Here is a 23,760-nt window from a genome sequence, read left to right as displayed (position 1 = left end):
CACACTGCCACCGCTACCGGTTCACTGACCCACACGCTTCCGTCACTACCGGTTCAACTGAACCAGTCCAAACCGGTAACATTTCACCCCTGGCCTCTACCTTACTTTCATCTATTGAAGAAAGCTTGAGTTCTAAAATCTGGTTAAAGGAAGTTAATCAGACCTTAGACTCTCAAATAGCTTTGCCTCAATGAGGAAAGGTTAGCTATGAACTACAGATAGTCCTTGACTTACAACAATTCACTTCCTGTTCGTTTGATGTCACAACAGTACTGAAACAAAAGTGACTAATGACCATTTCCAACTTCCGGTTGGTGATTTGCAGCGACAGGGTGTGGAGTGAGTGCTCGCTGCTCCTCTACACCTTTTTTCATCGTGTTTTGGGGATCCCTTGGGGGGCATGGGGCCCAGAGAGTCCTGCGGACAAGAGGGGAAGCCAGGCGAGTGGGAAAGTGGGGTGCAACCACTTCTCGCTGGACCCGGCGCCTCTGTCAAGCCAACGCAGTGAGCCGGCCACTAATGGCGGGCCTGAAGTTGCAATAACCGACAAGTGACGGGAAGTTAAGAAGGAGATCGGAGGTGCGGTGCCAGATCGAAAACCTTATTCCCATACCCTGGAGTGATTTAGCGCTGAAAGAGGAGGTTGGTGGAGTCGGGAGAGGAGCGTTTTGACCTGATGTGAGGCGGCGACGGAGAGGGTAAAGCGGATTGCAGCTACGGAGACCCGACAACCCGACGAGCTGACGAGAGTTACGGAGGGAGTAGTTCGTTTTCTTAAAGAGCTCCAGATGGTGCGGTGAGAAGGAAAAAGTTAAGGAAAAGTCTATTGGGGCAGTTGGGTGCTGTTTGGTGAACGAAGTGAAAAAGAAGAAGGAGAAATTTGCGATCCGCCTTTGAGAGCTTTAGAGAGCTTTAGAGAAACAGGAAGTGCGCCCATTAAAGTGGAAGACTGTAACAGCAGAGGACCGACAAGGAGACACTCTAGCCATGAGCTTTTACCACTGAGAAGCGTCAGAATCAAACAGAGCTGAGAGGCGAAGACCTAAAGCTGGGCGATTACCGTATTACATCACAGATATATTCCTACTCATTTTCCCTCCTGCTCTTTTGAGTATTTGTGATTCTAATACCCAGAACTTTGACTTTGTCTTGGATAAGTACTTTTAAAATCACCAAAAAATTTTATTATACTACCAAATAGATTTCCTTAGTGTTAAGATACTTTGAAGTCATAAATTGATTAATGAAGTGATTGGATAAAATTTTATATCAGGATTTAGATTTGAATTTATTGAATTGATATATTATATATATTTATTTAGGTATATTTATCTTATTTACTGAACCTATTTAATCCTAAATATTTATTTCTATTTCTAATAGTTATTTTATAGATTTATTTATTTTATAGTAATTTTGTATATATTAAGGGTTTAATTTTAGATATATAGGAATTATTGAGAGAATTGATAAATTTATTAACCTATTCATTAACTTAACTTATTAATTGTCCAACTTATTAATTTATTAATACATCTACATTAACAAATTATATTAAGACTGTACTTAGCTTCATAAGAACCCTACTTTTACCTATTGCAGTTAGCTGGTTACGTAGAACTATCATATTATAGTAATCTAAAATCAAGTTCTATTTTAAACCTATTAAGAGATCAGTGGGAATCAATTAAGGAGGTTGGGACCTAAGATATTGCCCCGGAGTAAAACGTAAAAGGTGGCAAGCGCCAGTGGATGACCATTTGGAGAAAGATAGAGAATATAATTAGAGATCAAAAAGCGCTTTTGAAAGAAATGGCAAGTTTGACATCAACAATCGCAAAAACCAATAAAAAAGTGCCATCCATTCCCACGTTAGCAATGTCATCTCCAGCTACCCAGAAATTAGCAGAGGGTCTACAGAAAACAGACAAACCCCCAGCAACTCCAACGCTGCAAACGGTACAATCGTCTCTGTTAACAATACAAGAAACCATGCTTGCGATGCAAGAAAAACTTTTGAATAGCCATTCTGAACTGAAATTAGACATACATGGACTTGATGCCAAAATGAATGAGATTCAAATTTCGATCGCTAGTAATGAAAACAGAATCCAAAAAGCGGAACAAAGAATAGAAAAAAACGAGAAGAAATTGGACATAGTCGATCAAACCCTGTTGGCGCAGAATAAAGAAACAGAAGACGCCCTAATACAACTCGAGATGGACAAGGCCTCATTTTACTTGCGATTCCAAAATATAGTGGAAGACAAAGAAGACGACCTAGGAGATAAGATGGCCGAGTTGATTGCAGAGACTCTCCAACAGGATAAGCAAGAAATAATTCGAGAGATTGACGAAGTCTACAGAGTCCAAACAAACTACGTGAGAAGGAACAGGCTCCCTAGAGAAGTTCATGTTCGTTTCGCTAGGAAAAAAGTGAGAGACATTTTGTATAATATAGCTAGGGAGGAAAAAATTATCTTTGGGGGAAAAGAAGTGAACATCTTAAAACAAATTCCAAGAAGAGTGAGGGAGAGGAGGAAAAATTATAAATTTTTGACAAACCAATTAAATAGGAGAAGTATAATATTTAGGTGGCTCTTGCCAGAAGGAATGTTAATATCTTGGCAAGGGAGGAAAATCAAAATCGATTGTGTGAGTGACGCCCAAGACTTCCTAGAGCAATTAAGGGGAGGTGAAGAGGAACAAATTAGTAAGGAGGAAAACGAAATAGTAAACACTGAAGAAGACACATCTCAAGAACAAATCACAACAGAAGATATAGAAGAGGAGAAGAAAAAGGAAGACACAGAAGAAAGGGGGAAAAAATCTAGACCAGTGAGAGCAGTAACATTAAAAGGTAAATAAGAACCAGAGACTAGAGAACAGTTACAGGAATGAACGATACTAAGATCTTATCATTAAATGTGAATGGTTTAAATGATTACAAAAAAAGGAGGATAATATTGTCAAAATTGGCGAAACAAAATCCCGACATAATTTGTATCCAAGAGGTTCACATAAAAAAAGACGAAGCCAACTATTTAAATTACACTAAATTTGGTAAAGTATTCTTTTCATTAGCTGAGAAAATAAAAAGGGGGGGGTGGCTATTTATGTTAAGAAAGGAATAGAGGCAGAATGTAAATACAAAGATGAAAAAGGGATAATACTTATAGGAGAAATAACGAGAGGAAATTCCAAGGTGTTATTGGTTGGGGTTTATGCCCCGAATAAAAAACAAGGGAAATTTTACCGGAAATTGCATGAACAGCTGGCAAAATGGGCAAATAACGAAATATGTATGCTAGGGGACTTTAATGGAATAGTAGATCCAAAATATGATTACAAATGCGATATAACTAAAAAGAATAAAAGATCTCCCTTACCAAAGACCTTCTTTGATTTAGTGGACGAGATAAACCTAGCTGATATGTGGCGCACCTTACACCCTCATGACAGACAATTTACTTTCTATTCAATGCCACAAAACTCCTGGTCTAGAATAGATATGGTCTGGGCTACCAGGAAACTGGGCCTAGAAATTAAAAAGGTTAACATGTGCATAAATGCTTGGGCAGACCATAAGTTCCTTGAAATTAGCTGGCACCACGGTACAAAGAAAATACAACAGAGATGGAGTCTAAGGACTAAGTTGCTATATGAAGAAGAGTTTATACTGAAATTGAACGAAGAAGTTAAACGCTTCTTCATAGAAAATGGAAACCGAGAGACAGCCAAAGAAATTGTGTGGGATACTATGAAGGCATATGTGAGAGGGGTTGCCATCTCATATACTGCCTTCAAAAACAAGGATAAAAGAAAGAGTAGAGAAGAGCTCACCAATAAGCTATTGCAAGCTGAAGATAAACTCCAGCAATGTCCGGGGGATGAGGCGATCAAACAACAGTGGTCGATGACGAGACATAGATTGAATTTATTGGACCAGGAGGAAATGGCGCAAAAAATAAAAAGATCCAAGCATTATTGTTTTGAGAACGCTAACAAGTCAGGGAGATGGCTGGCGTATAAACTAAAAAAAGAGAGGGAAAAAAATCAAATATTAGTATTAGAAGATTCTCAGGGTAATTTGCTGACGAAAGAAGAAGATAAATTAGAGAGTATAAGAAAGTTTTATGAAGATCTATACAAAAGTGAAGGAATTGCGTTAAACAAGGTAGAACAGTATTTGTTGGAAGCCAAACTACCGTTAATCCCTGAAGAAGAAAAGGAAATGTTAAATGAAAAGATCACTATAGAGGAATTAAAAATGGCCCTTTCCAAAATAAAGAGGAACAAAACTCCAGGCCCAGATGGTCTCCCCGGGGAATTATACCAAAAACTTGATGATGCCCTAAAACTAGAGTTACTAGAAATACTAAATGAGGCTTTGGCGGGTATCACAATCCCAGATTCATGGAGGGAAGCGTATGTGACGCTGATACTGAAAGAAGGTGCCGACCCGAAACAGATATCCAACTACAGACCTATTTCATTGTTGAACGCAGATTATAAATTGTTTATGAATATAATTGCGGAGAGGCTCAAAAAATTTTTAAATCGCTGGATACATAAAGACCAAAATGGTTTTCTCCTAGGGAGACAGATCAGAGATAACCTGAGAATAGTTCTAAACACCTTTGAATATTACGAACAACATCCTGAAAAACAGCTGGCCTTAATGTTTGTCGATGCCCAAAAGGCATTCGACAACTTGAATTGGGCTTTTATGATAAATCAAATTGACCTAATGGGATTCGGTACCAACTTTAGGAAGATGCTTGAAAATATCTATAAAAATCAGAGGGCAAATATACTAGTGAATGGAGACAGAACCCAGTCGTTTCAGATCCAAAAAGGAGTCAGGCAGGGATGCCCCTTATCTCCCTTATTATATATTTTGGCACTAGAGGTGCTACTTAGAAAGATAAGAGCTAACAAAGATATCAAAGGATTAAAGATTAGGAATGAAATATTCAAAACCCAAGCTTTTGCTGACGATGTAGCCCTCATAATGGAAGATCCATTAGAATCCGGTTTAAAATTAATGCAGGAAATTCAGGACTATGGAGAGGTGGCAGGCCTTAAACTCAATAAGGATAAAACTAAAATAATAGCGAAAAACATGATAGATCTACAAAAGGAAGAATTGGAAGATTTATTAGGCCTCCAGACAGTTAGGAAAATAAAATACTTGGGAATATGGATCACTGCGAGATTCTCCTCATTAAAAGATGATAATTATATCCCCCTTCTGCAGAAAACACACCAAGACCTTGAAAGATGGAAAAAGCTCAAATTGTCTCTGATTGGTAAAATTGCAGCGATTAAAATGAATATTTTACCTAAAATTTTGTTCCTATTCCAAAACATTTCATTTTCATTAGACAAAAAATTCTTTTTCGACTTGAACAAATACATCAGAAACTTTCTGTGGGAGGGCAAGAAATCGAGGATTTCTTTCAAGATACTCCAAGGGAAAAGGAATTTGGGAGGCTTTGGGCTCCCGGACTGGGAATTATATCAAAAGGCGGCAAAAATGATTTGGATCAAGGAGTGGATCAAGTTACAAGACAGGAGAACCCTGATTTTGGAAGGACATGACCTCCTAGAAGGATGGCACTCCTACCTTTGGGATATAAAAAACAAGAAAAAATCTTATTTCCACAAACACAAAATTAGGGAGACTCTTATTCGTACGTGGGTCGAAATTAGGCAGAGGGTTTATACCAAGGTACCCAACTGGCTTTCCATTATGGAAGCATTGGCGGCATGAAACAGGAGAGATGAGTATAAATGGAGTACATACAAGGACATCCTCGATGAAGAAGGGAAACTTAAATCGCTGGACCTATTGAGGGACCAGGGCCTAAACTTGGATTGGTGGAACTATTTCCAGATTAACTCAAGATTCCAAAAAGATAGAGACAAATTTGGTATAGCAGTAAAATACGGATACTTTGACAAAATTATTTGGGGAACAGATAAGAAAATGTTAACAAAAATCTATAACTTTTTACTAGATGAAGATAAGGCAGAGTCCATAGCAAAAAATCAACTGAACATCTGGGAAAAAAATTTAGGACACAGACTAAATTTTAACGATTGGGAGATAGCTTGGAACAAAATCTACAAAATAACCAGATCGACAACGTTTAGGGAAAATCATTACAAATTGTTACACAGGTGGCATCTAGCCCCAGCGAGGCTAGCTAAGATGTTTCCAAATCTCTCTCCCACATGTTGGAAATGTGGAAAAACGGTCGGCACCTTTTACCACCTATGGTGGACTTGCCCTGAGACTAAAAAGTACTGGTCCAAAATCAGACATTGGCTCTGTGAAATAACGGGGCAAGAGGTAGCCCTAGCCCCAGAGCTTTTTCTCCTAGGCATAACCGAAGAAGGCTTTAACAACAATAAAACCCAACTGATAATCCAGATTATAACTGCGACTAGATTAGCCTTCGCAAAATGCTGGAATAACAAACTTATGCCCTCAGAAGAAACCTTAATAAATAAGATCCTAGAGTGCGCAGAAATGGCGAAACTGACAAGTGAGTTAAAAAATGAGGACGATTCAAAATATTATGACGTATCGGATATTTGGTATCACTGGTTGAACAATAAGATGAAAACATGACTCTAGAACTTTGACCTGGCACATGAATTATAGTTATATTGTATAAAATATTGTATAGTTAAGGATGAAGCTTTTTTAATTTTTGTTTCACTATATTGTATAAACACTGCACCTCCGAAAGGAGAGATAGATTATACTAATGACCATTTTTCACCATTATGACTGCTGCAGCATCCTCATGGACATGTGATCAAAATTCAGATGCTGAGTCATATTTATGACAGTTGCAGTGTTCTGGGGTCATTTGTGATTAATGGGAAAGTCAGATTCACTTAACAACAGTGTAATGGTCTTAACAATGGCAGTGATTCACTTAACAAATATGGCAAGAAAAATTGTAAATGGGGCAAAACTCACCTAACACATTTCTCACTTTAGCAACATAAATTTTGGCTTAATTGTGACTGTAATCACAATTACCTGTATCTTAAATTAGTTGTTTAAGTAATATGCCTAAAACAAAATTGAAGAAAGCCACACAATTCCAAAAAACTATTTTCATTCTGTTTCAGTTAATTCTTACTTTTCCTTAAAATAATATCAAACAAATAATAGAGTGGACATGTAGATTTCCATGCAATATTGATTATCAAATTTCTAAGTATAGATATTTAATAATAGGTATTGAAATGGAAAGAATGAGTGGATGAAATTTGAATATGTTGTTCTCTGCTATATTGCTTTCAATTCCTTCTCTCTTGTATTCTCTGTCAAGTAGCTCCATTCATTTCTTCAAGGCATTTCCTTTAACAATTCAGCTGGGGAGACAGTGTTCCTGAATGAGAAAGGGGAAGCAACAGGTGGATTCGACATCACCAACCTGATCACCTTTCCAAACAGATCCTTTCAGAGAGTTAGAGTTGGAAAGCTGGATCTACAAGCTCCAAAAGGGAAGGAATTAATCATTGGTGAAGAGGTGATTGTCTGGAATCCAGCTTTTAACCAGGTATTGAATTAGTGATCAGTCTGTTTAGAAATCTGTTTTCTGGTTTTGTAAAATAAACAGTGGGACATTCTTTTCCAATGTTATTGATGGTCAAGCATCACCCATTTGACGAAATTATAATACAATACAATACAATACAATACAATACAATACAATACAATACAATACAATACAATACAATACAATACAATACAATACAATACAAAAGCCATGTTTGTGTACTTGGTTTGCATTTCAATTTGAAATCATAAAAGTGGCCATGTTTCCATGACTATGTCATGAGGTGCAATTATTTACTCACCATTGTTCTTCAAACAGGATCTTTTATGAAGCATTATAATTTCTATATCTTTTTTTAGTTGTTGATGAAGTTGATAAATTCCATATCATTTTGGAAAGTCAAAAATAATTCATCTCCATAAAGGAGAAAGATTACAAACTGTATTAAATATCTCACTTTTCAAAGCCTTTTATGCTTATCACCAGGTTCTTCCAATTTCTCGATGTAATGACCCTTGTTTCCCTGGATCCTGGAAGAAGGGAATTGAAGGGGATCAGTTCTGCTGCTATGACTGTGTTCCATGCCCAGAAGGGAAGATTTCAAATCAAAATGGTAGGGTAGCAATTCTACCATTTTACATTATCCTTAAGTAAGCTTTGATGCATAAAATGAATAAGGTAATTTTCAATAATATGGAATGTCAAGATGAAAAAAATATGCTTGATTTTCCTTTCAGATCTAGAATATTAAATAACAATGTTGGATGGGACCTTGGAGGTCTTCTAGTCCAACCCCCTACACCACTTCAGACAAATGGATATCCAACATCTTCTTAAAAACTTCCAGTGTTGGAGCATTCACAACTTCTGGAGACAAGAGCCTTGATAGTATAGTGGTTTAGTGCACCCTGTTATTAACACAGCTGCCTGCAATTTCTGCTGGTTCGAATCTCTCCAAGGCTCAAGGTTGACTCAGCCTTCCATCCTTTCTAAGGTAGGTGAAATGAGGACCCAGTTTGTGGGGGCAATAAGCTGACTTTGTATAAAATATACAAAAGAATCAAGGCTATTGCTTAACGCATTGTAAGCCGCCCTGAGTCTCCGGAGAAGGGCGGCATATAAATCGAATTTAAAAAAAAAAAAAGTTGTTCTACTGATTAATTGTTCTAACTGTCAGGAAATTTCTCCTTAGTTCTAAGTTGCTTCTCTCCTTGATTAGTTTCCACCCACTGCTTCTTGTCCTACCCTCAAGTGCTTTGGAGAATAGCTTGACTCCCTCTTCTTTGTGGCAGCCCCTGAGATATTGGAACACTGCTATCATGTCTCCCCTAGTCCTTCTTTTCATTAAACTAGCCATGTCCAGTTGCTGCAACCATTCTTCATATGTTTTAGTCTCCAGTCTCATCATCTTTGTTGCTTTTCTCTACACTCTTTCTAGAGTCTCCACATCTTTTTTACATCATGGTGACCAAAACTGGATGCAATATTCCAAGTATGGCCTTACCAAGGCATTATAAAGTGGTATTAACACTTCACGTGATCTTGATTCTATCCCTCTGATTATGCAGCCTAGAACTGTGTTGGCTTTTTTGGCAGCTGCTGCACATTGCTGGCTCATATTTCAGTGGGTGAGGAAAACTTGGAAACTTTTAGATTCGGGTTTTCCCAGATGTGCCCATACAACACCTCTAATAAAATGGAACTTTGAGGAAACTCAAGCCTTGGAGTCTCTTTTGTTGAAGTGTTACTTGGAACCCTACAGCTAGGTTGACTCACTCCTCCTTAATGAGATCTTGAATGAGAAGAGCATTGTTGTTAAGCAACTTCACATTAAGCAACAGCAGCCGAACACCAGGGCCTCTGAGAGTATGCAATCTAGGAACTGGGAGTGAGTTCAGGGGACTGGAATACACAGGTTATTCTGGTATAAAATTCTACCAACTTTTATTATACTTAAGCAAACTTCAATATACCATTTGAGAATGCATAAAATTAGTAAGGTAATTTTCAATAATTTGGAATGCCTAGATGACAAATTTCCTTGATTTTTCTTCCAGATATGGATGACTGTTTTCAATGTTCAGAAGATCATTATCCAAATAAAGAAAAGAAAGGATGTATTCTGAAATCGGTGGTGTTTCTAACCTTTGAAGAAACCTTGGGGATTGGTTTAGCCTCAGCAGCTCTTTGTTTCTTCTTCTTGACATCTTGGGTACTTGAAACTTTTATTAAGCACAGGGATACTCCCATTGTCAGAGCCAACAACAGGTCCCTCACCTACACCCTCCTTGTCTCTCTTCAGCTCTGTTTTCTCTCCTCTTTACTCTTTCTCAGTCAGCCTAGCAAACTGACCTGCCTTCTTCGACAATCAATGTTTGGCATCACTTTCTCAGTGGCCATTTCCAGTGTTCTCGCAAAAACCATCACTGTGGTTGTGGCTTTCATGGCCACTAAACCAGGATCTCAGATGAGAAAATGGGTTGGAAACAAATTGGGCTTTTGGACTGTTCTTTCTTGCTCTCTATTCCAAGTATGGATTTGTATTCTTTGGTTGTTCACACATCCCCCATTCCCTGAGTTGAACATGCACTCAGAGATCCAAGAAATGATTTTACAATGCAACGAGGGATCAGCTTTCTTCTTCTACTGTGTCTTGGGCTACATGGGTATCTTGGCCATTGCCAGCTTTATTGTGGCTTTTTTTGCCCGTAAATTACCCGACAGCTTTAATGAAGCCAAGTTCATCACCTTCAGCATGTTGGCCTTCTGCAGTGTGTGGATCTCCTTCTTTCCAGCCTATCTGAGCACAAAAGGCAAAGCCATGGTAGCTGTGGAGGTCTTCTCCATCTTGGCCTCCAGTGCTGCATTACTGGGATGCATATTCTTGCCAAAGTGCTATGTTATTGTTTTGCGGCCTGACCTCAACCACAGAGAGCAACTCATAAAGAGGAATTAGTACCCTATATGATCTTTATTGCTAGGAAAAAAATGCTGTAAGGACTTTTCGGGTATTGACTCAAAGCATGGCCAATATTTGATGTGCTCCTATCATGATATTTATACCTTCTAATTATAAACCACTACATTAATATACTAAAAGTCTGAATATCATTTTGTAGACATGAATTTAACCCAGTATCATGGTTTCTGAATGCTGTACATTTCACCTTGTTGTTGTTTTTTTTAAATATTATGTTAGATCCATTCTAGACCACTCATTTTTAATCTATAAATTTAGGTCCACTGTAACTGATGATCACATTTTAACAACATGTAAAACTAATGAAATGAAATGTGTTCTGGTTCTGCCTCTTCCTTACTTCTGCCCAATAACTATAATAAAGAGTGATTTTATTTGTGTAGGAGAAAACTGGTAGAGCCAGGGGGATGAATGAAAAAGGGATCAATTTAGAGCAGTGGTGAAATCTAAAATTTGTTACTACCGGTTTTGTGGGCATGGTTTGGTGTGTGTGTGGGGGTAATGTGACTGGGTGGGCGTGGCCAATTTTTTTAACTTTTAAAACCATTTTTTCTACAACCTCTTCGGTGAAGAGGTTGTTAAAAAATGCTTTGAAAAGGCTCTGAAGATCCCAGCTGAGTTGCCTGATCATCAGAGGCTTTTTTTCTTTAAAATGCCTCTGCCGATCAGGCAACTCAGCTTGGCTCATCAGAGTCTTTTTTTTTTTTTTTAGTTCAGGGTTTTTATTCATTTCTGCAACAAAATGAATCTTATTCTTTAGAAAAAAACATACAAGATATATAAAAAGATAGATAGCCTCTGATGATCAGGCAACTCAGCTTGGATCATCAGGCATCGTCTTGGATCGTCAGCTTGGATCGTCAAACTCAGCTTGATAATCAGGCAACTCAGCTTGGATCGTCAGGGGCATTTAAAAGAAAAAAAACCTCTGATAATTGTGCGGCTCAGCTGGGCATGGGGGGGGCAGAGATTTTTGCTACCAGTTCTCTGAACCACCCGCCTCCATCGCTACCGGATCGGGCGATCTGGTCCAAACCGGGAGCATTTCACCCCTGGTTTAGAGACCTTTCATAGCCACAAGTGCAACCCCCCCATGAATGCCATTGACCATTATCTATTTCTAACCATATGATGTCCATTTGTTGAGTGGATTTCTCTGCATAGATTTTAAGCAAAAAATCAATTTACTTGAAGCTTAATGTCTGGATTTGTTTTTTCTTGTGCCTGACATTAATCTCCACTCCCAAATTTGTTTACTGAAGAGCAATGGGTTTCCACCAGCATGGCGTCCAACAACCAGAAGCAGTGGCTGACCATGCAACATTGTATTGAATGTATATACAATACAACAGATGCAGCACTTGTTGCAACCAGCACCCCTGGCACCTCTGACACAACAGCAGCCCCACAGTAAAGGTAAAGGTTCCTTTCGGACATATGTGCTAGTTGTTCCCAACTCTAGGGGTCAGTGCTCATCTCCATTTCAAAGCCGAAGAGCCAGCGGTGTCCGAAGACGTCTCCGTGGTCATGTGGCTGGCATCACTCAATGCCAAAGGTGCACGGAACGCTGTTACCTTCCCACCAAAGGTGGTCCCTATTTTTCTACTTGCATTTTTATGTCCTTTCGAACTGCTAGGCTGGCAGAAGCTGGAACAAGTTACGGGACCTCACCCCGTTACTTGGCACTAGGGATTCAAACTGCTGGACTGCCGACCTTTCGAATCGACAAGCTCAGCATCTTAGTCACTGAGCCACCGTGTCCCTTCAGCCACTCAATAGTACAATCCATATTGCAGAAGAGTCATGGAAACAAGTTACCAGTTAAATACACAGATTTTCTAGATATTTTGGGGGAGGAGGAAGTAGCAGTTCTTTTCCCACAGAGAGACCACAACTGTAATATAGACCTTGTTCTTCGGGTTATTTATTTATTTATTTATTTAATTTTTATACCGCCCCTTCTCCCGAAGGACTCGTGGCGGTAAACAGCCAAGATTAAAAAACTTACAATATAAACATTAAAATACATTTAAAACAAAATTAAATCCCTAATGGCTTTCCCCAATTTAAAACCCCTTACCCATAAAATTCACCAATAAAAATTTTTAAGCCAGCCCGGCTTGCCGAAATAGGAACGTTTTCAGAGCCCAGCAAAAGGTTCGGAGGTCCGGGATCAGTCGTATCCCTGGGGATAGATCATTCCAGAGGGTGGGTGCCCCCACAGAGAAGGCTCTTCCCCGGAGGGTCGCCAGTCGACATTGCCTGACCGACGGCACCCTGAGGAGACCCTCTCTGTGGGAGCGTATTGGCCGGTGGGAGGTTATCGGTGGCAGAAGGTGGGCTCGTAAATAACTGGGCCCTAAGCCATGGAGCGCTTTGAAGATGAGGACCAGTACCTTGAAGCGCACCCAGAAGACCACTGGAAACCAATGCAGCTTGCGCAGGAGAGGTGTTACATGGGAGCACCATGTCGCCCCCATAAGTACCCGCGCAGCTGCATTCTGCACCAGTTGGAGCCTCCGGGTGCTCCTCAAGGGGAGCCCCATGTAGAGAGCATTGCAGTAGTCCAGGCGGGAAGTGACGAGGGCATGAGTGACCGTGAATAAGGAGTCCCAATCCAGAAAGGGGCGCAACTGGTGTATCAGGAGAACCTGATAGAAAGCCACGGCCATCATATGCCCAATATGAGAGAGTAACTCATAATACCCAATATGAGAGAGTAACTCACGTCAATTAAGGGATGCCTCAATACTATATTACCAGGATCAAGGCACATAAAAACTCTTCAACCATGGGAGCTTTATGGGAGCAACAGATGGATGATCTCCTAGGAGTCCCACCATGTACTATATCCCCAGTTTCAATGGAAGGGAGGCATTGACCAGGGGGGCCTTCGCACAGGTTTGCCTGGTGCGCCAGTTGCGCCCTTTTCTAGACCGAGATGACCTTTGCACTGTCACTCATGCCCTGGTTACTTCCCGCTTGGATTACTGCAATTCCCTCTACATGGGGCTACCCTTGAGGTGCACCCGGAGGCTCCAGCTGATCCAAAATGCAGCTGCAGGGGTTGTAACGGGAGCCCCTCATTACTCCCATATAACACCTCTCCTACACAAACTACACTGGTTACTAGTGGTTCTCTGGATCCGCTTCAGGGTGCTAGTCCTCACCTATAAGACCCTTCATGACTTAGGTCTGGTATATTTGCAGGACCTTCTCCTGCCTGCCTCCCACTATCCTGTTTGCTCACATAGGGTTGCTCTCCTCAGGGTACCATCAGCGAGCTAATGCCGTCTGTCGACGTCTAGGGGGAGGGCTTTCTCTGTGTGCTCTCCCACACTCTGGAATGAGTTACCTACCGAGCTCCGTATGGCTCCTGATCTCCGCTCCTTCCGTCATGACTTGAAAACTTGGCTGTTCATATAAATGGGCTGACTATGATTCTGGGTTTTAATATTTTATTATTTATTACTTATTTGGTTTTAAGGGGATTTTATTGTTGCATGCTTTTTAACTTGTTTTCGCTGCCCTGAGTCCTTCGGGAGAAAGGCGGCATATAAATACATGAAATAAATAAATAAATAAATTGAAGTACATAGACAGAATAGTAGTACCTCTATTTTAGATATTAATTTTAGTAACTGGAACAGGGAAGTGGATAATAGGCCAGAACACACAGGTGTAGTTGATTACCGTATTTTTCGTACTATGAGACACACTTTCCCCCCCCAAAAAGTGGGTGGAAATGTCTGTGTATTCACTTATAGAGCAAATATTGCAGCGGGGGGGGAGTACGTCATCGTTGTTCACTGCTGCCTGTCATCACTGCCGCCTGTCACCACTGCTGCCATTCACCATCTCTGAGGAATGCTGGAGTCTTTGCTGCTGAGCAGTTAATTGGCAATTGGATTTGCCTCCTGGAATACCACTGATCAGTTGTCTAAGCAGCGGGGATTGCTGCCGCCACCGATTGCTGCCACCATTCGCCACCACCACCAATTGCCTCTGATTGCTGCCTCTGGATGACGGCAGTGAACGGTGGTGGTGAACGATGATGGTGATCAGCGGCGGCAGCGATAGGCGACGGTGATAGGAAATGGTGGTGATCCCTGCCACCTAGAACAGCTGATTGGTGGTATTCCAGGAGCAAATCCAATCACCAACCAGCTGCTTGGCAGCAAAGGCTCCATCATTCCCCGGCAGTGGCAGCGGCTCAGCTCAGTTGACTGGTGGTGGGTGCAATGGAGCAGAGCACTGACGAGCCATGTGCTGGGGCTGTGATAATGTGCTGAAGCTGACCAGGCTATTTGCTGTTTGCTGCAAAGATGCTAGCCAGATGAATACTGAATGGATTCCGGGAGGCAGAGCCACATATTTTTTTTCTTTGTTTCCTCCTCTAAAGGTAATGTGCATCTTATGGTCCGGTGCATCTTATACTGTGAGGTAGTGTAGGTAGTTAGAGAGTGCTGACTCATGTACATGAAATGTACATTATAATTGGTTGCTGTAAGTATTAAGGGGGAGTTTCCCTTTTTTCCAGACTTTTTTTTCAGTGTGTTCTGTATACTGTTTAACTTGCCTCATGATATTCGTGTATTTCAGACTATCTTGGGTTTTTTCTTTCTGGATAATGACAAAGACTGCTGTAAATTTAAATGTTAAATATAAGACATATATAAAGTTTGTGTCGGTGTCTCCAATTACCTGCCACACAATTCCTTAACAGGTTACGGGCTCATCATTGCCCTGAACTACCAATAGTAAATTTCTCTTAAGTATAAAGACAGTCTGATGAGATGATGAAAGATCTTTTCTGAGCTCAAAGAAGGTTGAGGACAATTAGCTTGTGTTACAAGACAGTTAATGCTATCTGTTACAAGAATTGGAAGAGGTTTTTCCTTTGGCTCATCTTAACGAGTCTAACTATCTCTCATAGAACTTAAAAATGGAGGGAGGATGTTTGGACAATTGTAAGCAATCCTCCAGCAGATCTTGGTGAGGAAGTGGATCCATTCATATTCTATTTTGTGAAAAAATTGTAGAAAATAAATGTGGTAGTTTCAAAAAAACACTTTCAACAATTTCAACAACTAAGCATATACTTTATTGCAAATCTCTCTTATATTACTTTCATTGGCATTTGGTCATTTAAAAAAAAAAACTGTTGAGCCATAGCCATATCTCATCAAAACAAAATTATTATCTTCTACATGAATCAGCATGTTTTCTTAGCTAGGCCAAAACACCAAAGACTGCACAGAAGGGAATTATATTCAATAACAGTCAAGGTATCAGCTTGAACCACAGGAAGTTTGGCACAAAGGTAATAATAGCTCTGTCAGACACATTGCTTCAGGTTTCTACCCTCTGTTCTCTTTTGCCAGAGTAGCTGTTCAAATCTGGGTGGAATTCAAGATACAAATTTGCACTCATGTGGATCTTCAAATAGAAAATGATAGATTTTCTCATTAGGTATATTCTCAGATCTAAACCTTGGATCAATCTTTAGATGAAGTATTGAATTAGGTGTACTTCCTGATTGGTAGGAATGAAGGCAAACCATTTTCACAATAACAAAAGCATGAAAATGTTATTTCTGATGTTTTTGGTACACAAAGTAGTTACTCTGAGCTGCCCTGCAAGTGATGTTTTCCTTGTTCCACATGAGTGGTACCAGCCTGGTGACTTCATCGTTGGTGGCATGGCATCTCACATGGGTTACCACTTTTTTGAAATTAAATTTAGTGAAAATCCTTCTATAAAACCTTATGATATACCAGTGTAAGTTTTCTCTATCTAATGTTACCTAGATTTTCAAAGGTGCTTCATATGACTAAAATGTTCTTTGTGCACAAATGCAGGGTTTTTAATATAATCTATGCCTTTCTTTCTTTCAATTGTATCGTGTTATGAAAGAAGAAATAACATTCTTTACATTATTTTTGAGTCTTTCACATGAAGTGAACAAAATTTCAGATTTTTTCAGATTTCAGATTCAAAAAGTCTCTATTTGAACATTTACTGAGGTAAAAATAATTTTTAGAAAGATTTGGCATTACCTCTCCTCAAAAAACATGCATAGAGGCACAATTTTTACAGAGGCAGGATTGAGAGCGTCTTAACAAAGTGCATTACTGTTTGGTTTGGGGGCAGCAGTGCCTCAAATAGAAAGTCCATTCAGAGAGTAGTAAGGACAGCTGAGAAGTTTAGAGCAAGCACGCTTGCTGTTATTCAGGATACTGTTTATAAGCACTATGTGCTTAGTGCTCAACCGTTTTTCTCACCACGTACATGTATACATCTGAACTAGACTGTATTGTTTTTCTATGTGATATAATATATGTGGGTATATACATAATTTTGTATTTATTATTTATTTGTTTTGCCATATTTATGTAGTACCTATTGGAGGTGGTGACCCTTTGAGAGCTGTATGGAACAAAATTTCATTTTAATGTATGCCAATTAGTGTACATTCAAAGTGACAATAAAGTTATTCTAAGTTCTAAAAAAAGTAATACAGGATATAAGTGATTCCCGCAGAATCTGTTCCTATACCATTTTCTGAAAACATCATAGAAAATAAATACAATACTTTGAAAACAGTCACTACTTGTAATTCTTGTGGTACATATTTGTTGGAGGTCATGGAAAGGCTGTGTAAAATAAATTTGAACTGTGTAAAAATTACCAATAAAGGAGAATATTTTAGTTCTGGATGGAAATGAGGGGTCCTTGGTGCTCTCTGAGATCTGTTGTTTTCGTTCAGACATTTCATTATCCAAGCTAGATAACATCCTCAGTGCCAGGCAGTGATGATATTACCTACTTTCCATAATGAAATGTCTGCAAGAAAGCCACCAAACTCAGAGAGCACCAAAGATCCCCTGTAGAAATTATTAAGATTGTTAGAAAATTGATTATATTTTACTACTATCATATAAAGAAATACTTGTTATTTACATAGAAATGATGCCACATTATACAAACTGTCCATTTCCTTTCTGAACTGGGTAATTAAAATTATTTGCAGTGTAGTAACCAAATTCTACCAGCATGTCATTGCCTTGGCTTTTGCTGTGAAGGAGATCAATGAGGACTCCCAGATCTTATCTAATGTCACTCTTGGGTTCCACATATATGATAGTTATTACAATGCAAGGATGACCTATCGCACCACTCTGGACCTACTTTTCAAATCCCAGGAATTTGTCCCTAACTACAAGTGTGATAGCCAGAAGAATCTCATGGCCATCATTGGGGGACTGGATTTTGTTACATCATCTCATATTGCTGAAATTACTGGATTCTTCAGAATTCCACAAGTAAGTTGTGAAAGGGCTACAGGGAAAAAATATACATTCTGTTCTTGATGTTCTTTTGTTTTAATTATGGATCATTAAAGATTAAGCTTAGGTTAGTATAAAGATATTCTCCCTGATTTAAGGTCTATTATTTAGCATAATTTTGAAACTTCAATGCCAAATTATATATCAATTACCAGATCAAACAAAAGGAAAACCTTCTGCACACAAAATCCACCCCTACCTTCTATAATTTTGCAAACAACAAACTGAAAGAATCGAGATCCAACTCACTCCTAAAAGGACCTAACAATAAAACTGTAATGATGAAACTGTTAAAGCTAACCTCCTTAACACATTGTTTGGCTCAGTCTTTGTAAACAGCAACAACTCATGCCCAGGATTTCCTAATCATATCACAAATAACTACAATTGATTTTACAGAAGACAACATTGAAAAGGCACTACACAATCTAAAACCATCTGTTTCTATTGGACCTGATGGACTATGTGCATATTTCTTAAAAAAGCTTTCCACTGCCTTGGCAGAACCTCTAAGTATAATCTTTGAAAAATCTTTCAGGACCAGCTTCTTGCCCAACCTATGGTCTCTAGTCACGGTCATCCCTATCTTCAAAAAGGGAGTCTAGTTGAAAATTACAGACCAATCTCTTTATGTTGTGTCACCTGCAAAGTCATGGAATCAATCATTAACCAATCCATTAATCTACACTTGGAGACAAACAACCTACTTTCTAACAAACAATTTGGTTTCAGGGATATTTTATCCTGTAATCTGCAACTCCTACACTGCAAAAACATATGGACTACACAACTCGATCAAGGCAAAGCAATAGATGCAATTTACATAGACTACCTGATTCAGTGGTACACAACAAACTACTTCTAAAACTAAAATCTTATGGCATTTCTGGACCCCTGCATAAATGTATAGCTGTGTTCTTGTCAAACAGGCAACAAGTGGTAAAAATAGGGAGCGCTCTATCAAATTCTGTACATGTTAACAGCGGTGTCCCCCAAGGCAGTGTTTTAGGGCCAACACTCTTTCTACTTTACATAAACGACTTTTGCGATTATATTAAAAGCAATTGCGTTCTCTTCGCTGATGATGTAAAACTATTCAACACCACCGACAATGCAGCTACCCTTCAAAAAGACCTTGACTATGTGTCAGAATGGTCAAACAAGTGGCAACTTCAAATCTCAACCAACAAATGCTCTGTCTTACACATTGGCAAAAAAAATAAATAAATAAAAATCAGAACATAAAATACAAGCTGGATGGATATGACCTTGTAGACAACCCTCACTCTGTCAAGGACCTTGGAGTACTCATCTCTAATGATCTAAGTGCCAGAGACCACTGTACCTACATTGCCAAAAAGACATTAAGAATTTTTAACCTAATCTTGCGTAGCTTCTTCTCTGGTAATATTGTACTACTAACTAAAGCATACAAAACATTTGCTAGACCAATTCGTGAATACAGCTCATTTGTCTGGAACCCGCACTGCATTTCAGACATAAATACAATCAAGAGAGTCCAGAGATATTTTACGAGAAGAGCCCTCCATTCCTCTAACCGCAATAAAATACCTTATGCCACCAGGCTTCACATTTTGGTCTTAGACAACTTAGAACTACGCCAACTTCAGTCTGACCTAAGCATAGTACATAAAATTATCTGCCACAATGTCTTTCCTGTCAATGACTACTTCAACTTCAACCACAACAACACACGAGCGCACAATAGATACAAACTTAAGGTAAACCGCTCCAAACTCGATTGTAGAAAATACGACTTCAGCAACAGAGTGGTCAATGCCTGGAATGCACTACCTGACTCTGTGGTTTCATCCCTAAACCCCCATAACTTTAACCTTAGACTGTCTACTGTTGACATCACCCCATTCTTAAGAGGTCTGTAACGGGCATGCATAAGCGCACAAAAGTGCCTACCATCCCTGTCCTAATGTCTCATCTCATGTATTCATAATCATGTTTATACTTTTATCTGTAATCTTATATATGCTGGACAAATATATATATATATAAAAAAACTACAAGAAGTGAGTATCCACAGACACCCCATTTTCCTGATGGAAAAGAGCTGTCCTTGATGAAACAGGTGTCTATCAAAATAATTGATCAATTTTATGTGTTTGAAATAATTCCAATAAATTCATTTCCATATTAATACCTAGAAGAATTTCAGGAAAACAATTCCTTCTTGGATATATTTTGTATGAAAACTAGATCAGGATAATAGTATTTGAACTTACAGTTCAAGAGAACATTATTCTACTTTCTTGCAGCTGACATATGGCTCATTACACAAAGAGGCATTCGAGACCAGTAAGCTCTCTTCACTTTATTTCATGGTCCCCAAAGAGGACCATCAGTACATTGGAATTGTTGAACTGCTTCATCATTTCAAGTGGATGTGGATTGGGATTTTTGCTGTTGATAACAACGATGGAGAAAATTTCTTACAGAAAATGCAGCCCTTACTTTCAGAGAATGGAATCTGCTCAGCATTCATAGAAAGGTTTGCTCAACATCTCCAGTTGGAAAACTTCCGAGAAATAATTCAAAGTATCTCAATTATTGCAATGCATTGGATAAATAGCAAAGCCAATGCATTTCTTGTCTATGGAGAATCAGTGACAATTATGTGGCTGAGAGTTGTCACGTTTATGACAGATCCTGAAAGCAAGGAAACTGCATTATTTAGAAGGGTATGGATCATGACTGCACAGATTGATTTCATATTATCAGGATTTCAAATCAGTTGGGATCTCCACATGTTCCATGGGGCTCTTTCCTTCACTGTTCATTCAAGAGCAGTTACAGGTTTCAAGGAATTTCTTCAGACTGTAAATCCTCTTTCAGTCTCCAGAGATGGATTTCTGCAGGATGTTTGGGAACAAGCATTTGATTGTTCATTTCAAAAACCAGAATTACAAGAAATGCATAGTAGGAAATGCACTGGGGAGATGAAGCTGGAGAATCTTCCTGGACCTGCCTTTGAAATGGAGATGACCGGCCAAAGCTACAGCATCTACAATGCTGTTTATGCTGTGGCTCACGCTTTGCAGGCTCTATACACATTGCATTTCAATAGAAAAAAAACTATGAGGTGTACAAATTCTGACCTTCCACATCTCCAAGCTTGGCAGGTATTCCCTTTGCCTTGGACACTTCTTTTATTTCAATAAGCAATTTGATGTAAAATTATGTTTTGATCTCATTGTGGAAAGTCTTAATATTTCCTGCATGTGGAATCAAGCATGAGAAAGCAACCTAAGAAACAAGGAGGAATTTTCTGATGGGGAGAACAATGAACAATTAACTAGTGGATCAGCTTGCCATCAGATGCTCCAACACTGGAAATTTTTATGAAGAGAACGACAGCCACTTATCTGAAATATCATAGTGTCTCCTCCTTCACTAAGGTGTTGAATTAGAAGACCTCCAAGTCCCTTCTGACTCTGATATACTGTTCAGTCTAAAATAGATACAGAAAAAAATGGTTTCTGTTGTTATTCTAATCATTCAGAAGCTACTGTATGAATTATGGTTTATATGTCACTAGACGTTATTTAGTAAATGACCAGACTTTGTACAATAAGAGATAATCAAAATGATAATTTTGATTAATCTTCATTTTGTCTTCAAAAATAATCAGTTCTCCAAGAACTTTGTACATGGTTTATGAACCTTTCATGGGGAACAAACTGAACTTTCTGTCTCCATGAAAGTAGCCCTTCTTAGATGTGGCATCCATAATATGAAACATGAAACATGTTTGCAATAATCTCTATTTTGCATCTCTCTATGGAGGAATGCTTGACACACAAATTCTAAAATTTGGTGAAAGGACATTAGTCAGATCACAGACTGTCAAAGAGCTTTCTATCAATGAGGAGACATTAGATATGATCTAGGAGGCATTAGTTGCTTAAGTATTGAATCTAAACCACAATTTAAAGAGTTACAAAATTTCAAAATCCTTTTTTTCATTCTGTTTCAGTAAATTCCTTTTATTAATATCAAATTAAAGATATAGTGTAGACATGTACATTATCATACAATATTGATTATCAAATTTCTAATATTATAGGAATGGGAAGAATGAGTGAATGAAACTTGGATATGATTTTCTCTTCTCTATTATATTGCTTTTAACCCCTTCTCTCTTTTATTCCCTTTCAAGTAGCTCCATTCATTTCTTCGAGGCATTTCTTTTAACAATTCACCTGGGGAAAGAGTGTTCCTGAATGAGAAAGGGGAAGCAACAGGTGGATTCGACATCACCAACTTGATCACTTTTCCAAACAGATCCTTTCAGAGAGTTAGAGTTGGAGAGATGGATTTACAGGCTCCAAAAGGAAAGGAATTATTCATTGATGAAGATCTAATAGTCTGGCACCCAACTTTTAACCAGGTATCGAATTAGTGATTCCACCTTAATCCATTATGATCCCATATTGAACATAGTTTCTTTAGAAATCTAATTTCTGTTTTTTTTTTTAAATAAACAATGGCATGGTCTTTCAAATGTTGTGGATGATCAAGGATTCCTCAAATTGACAAACATGATATTACAATGTAAAAGCCAGGTGTCAGGTTTCATTGCTATCTTAAATAAACTTCATTCTCAAACGCAAAGTCTCTAATGAATCTTTTTTCTTTATTTAAGAATAGAAAACGACATGCCTGAACTCTGCTGCAGCCAAGATTGGCACCTCCTTCCAAACCCCTCCCTTTCCGTTCTTCAACCCCAATGTCTCATTGGCCACCATGCAGATCCATCTCTTCGTCCCATGCACTTTCTTTTCACAGGAATTTCCCCCCTCCCTCTGTTGCCCAAGTAACGCTATCTGCTGAAGAGCCAGGAACTAGGTGAAAGTTCATCCCAGCATTAAAGCAAGTCTTTCTGTGTCTTTCATTGATTTCATGTCAGCGCTGAAAGAGATCATAATTTGGAATGCTGACACCAGGATTGTATATTTGGTGGGCATTTCCACTTGAAATCACAAGAGTGGCCATGTTTCCATGAGATTGTCACCAGGTGTACTGATTAAATTACCCTGCTCTTCAGACAGGAGCTTTTGTACGTCATTATAATTTCTACATTATTTAAAGTTTTTCATGAAGTTGTTACATTCTGTATCCTTTTGGGAAGTCAATAATCATGTTACCCCATTAAGGAGAAAATTCAGAAACTCTTTTAAAACTTCTTTTCAAAATATTTTCATGTTTATCAGCAGGCTCTTCCACTTTCTCAATGTAATGATCCTTGTTTTGCTGGATCCTGGAAGAAGGGGATTGAGGGAAATCAGTTCTGCTGCTTTGACTGTGTTCCATGCCCTGAAGGGAAGATTTCAAATCAAAATGGTAAAGTAGAAATTTTATCACATTTCATTCGACTTAAGCAAACTTTAATAGACTACATGGGTGCATAAAAATAATGTGATTTTCAATAATTTGGAAGGCCTAGATGACAAATTCCTTGATCTTTCTTCTAGATATGGATGACTGTTTACAATGTTCAGAAGTTCAATATCCAAATAAAGAAAAGAAAGAATGTATTCTGAAACCAGTGGTGTTTCTGACCTTTGAAGAAACTTTAGGAATTGGTTTAGCCTCAGCAGCTCTTGGCTTATTCTTTCTCACATCTTGGGTACTTGGAACTTTTTTTAAGTACACGGATACTCCTATTGTCACTCCTCCTTAATAAGATCTTGAATGAGAGGAGCATTGTTGTTAAGCAACTTTGCATTAAGCAACTGCAGCCGAATCCCAGGGCCTCTGAGGGTATGCAGTCTAGGAACTGAGAGTGAGTTCAGGGGACTGGAATACACCG

The 23,760-nt window shown here is 38.8% G+C and overlaps 2 protein-coding genes across 2 annotated transcripts; both read left to right on the top strand.

Moving 5' to 3' along the window:
- The first annotated feature begins 1,878 nt into the window (after window positions 1–1,878).
- Window positions 1,879–10,685, top strand: LOC148113651 (vomeronasal type-2 receptor 26-like). The gene is made up of 3 exons (XM_087893239.1): window positions 1,879–2,436; window positions 8,073–8,199; window positions 9,644–10,685. Exons 1-3 carry the CDS (start codon window positions 1,879–1,881, stop codon window positions 10,540–10,542), a joined length of 1,584 nt encoding a protein of 527 aa, XP_087749365.1. The 3' UTR covers window positions 10,543–10,685.
- A 7,128-nt stretch (window positions 10,686–17,813) lies between these two features.
- Window positions 17,814–23,359, top strand: LOC148113650 (vomeronasal type-2 receptor 26-like). Its single transcript, XM_087893238.1, has 3 exons — window positions 17,814–17,891; window positions 20,207–21,070; window positions 23,162–23,359. The coding sequence occupies exons 1-3, from the start codon at window positions 17,814–17,816 to the stop codon at window positions 23,357–23,359; spliced, it is 1,140 nt and encodes a 379-aa protein (XP_087749364.1).
- The last annotated feature ends 401 nt before the right edge of the window (window positions 23,360–23,760 follow it).

This window comes from Pantherophis guttatus, chromosome 4, assembly GCF_059756535.1.
Source record: "Pantherophis guttatus breed Tessera chromosome 4, ASM5975653v1, whole genome shotgun sequence".
Classification (NCBI taxonomy): domain Eukaryota; kingdom Metazoa; phylum Chordata; class Lepidosauria; order Squamata; family Colubridae; genus Pantherophis; species Pantherophis guttatus.
Note: the sequence above shows the minus strand (reverse complement) of the source record. Positions and strands in the feature narration are given on the sequence as shown.

Coding starts and splice junctions, on each gene's coding strand:
- LOC148113650 (XM_087893238.1), top strand. CDS start 17,814: ATGGCCATCATTGGGGGACTGGATTTTGTTACATCATCTCATATTGCT. Junction 17,892..20,206: donor GATTCTTCAGAATTCCACAA/GTAAGTTGTGAA, acceptor ACTTTCTTGCAG/CTGACATATGGCTCATTACA. Junction 21,071..23,161: donor CACATCTCCAAGCTTGGCAG/GTATTCCCTTTG, acceptor CATGTTTATCAG/CAGGCTCTTCCACTTTCTCA.
- LOC148113651 (XM_087893239.1), top strand. CDS start 1,879: ATGTCATCTCCAGCTACCCAGAAATTAGCAGAGGGTCTACAGAAAACA. Junction 2,437..8,072: donor TTCGTTTCGCTAGGAAAAAA/GTGAGAGACATT, acceptor GCTTATCACCAG/GTTCTTCCAATTTCTCGATG. Junction 8,200..9,643: donor GAAGATTTCAAATCAAAATG/GTAGGGTAGCAA, acceptor TTTTTCTTCCAG/ATATGGATGACTGTTTTCAA.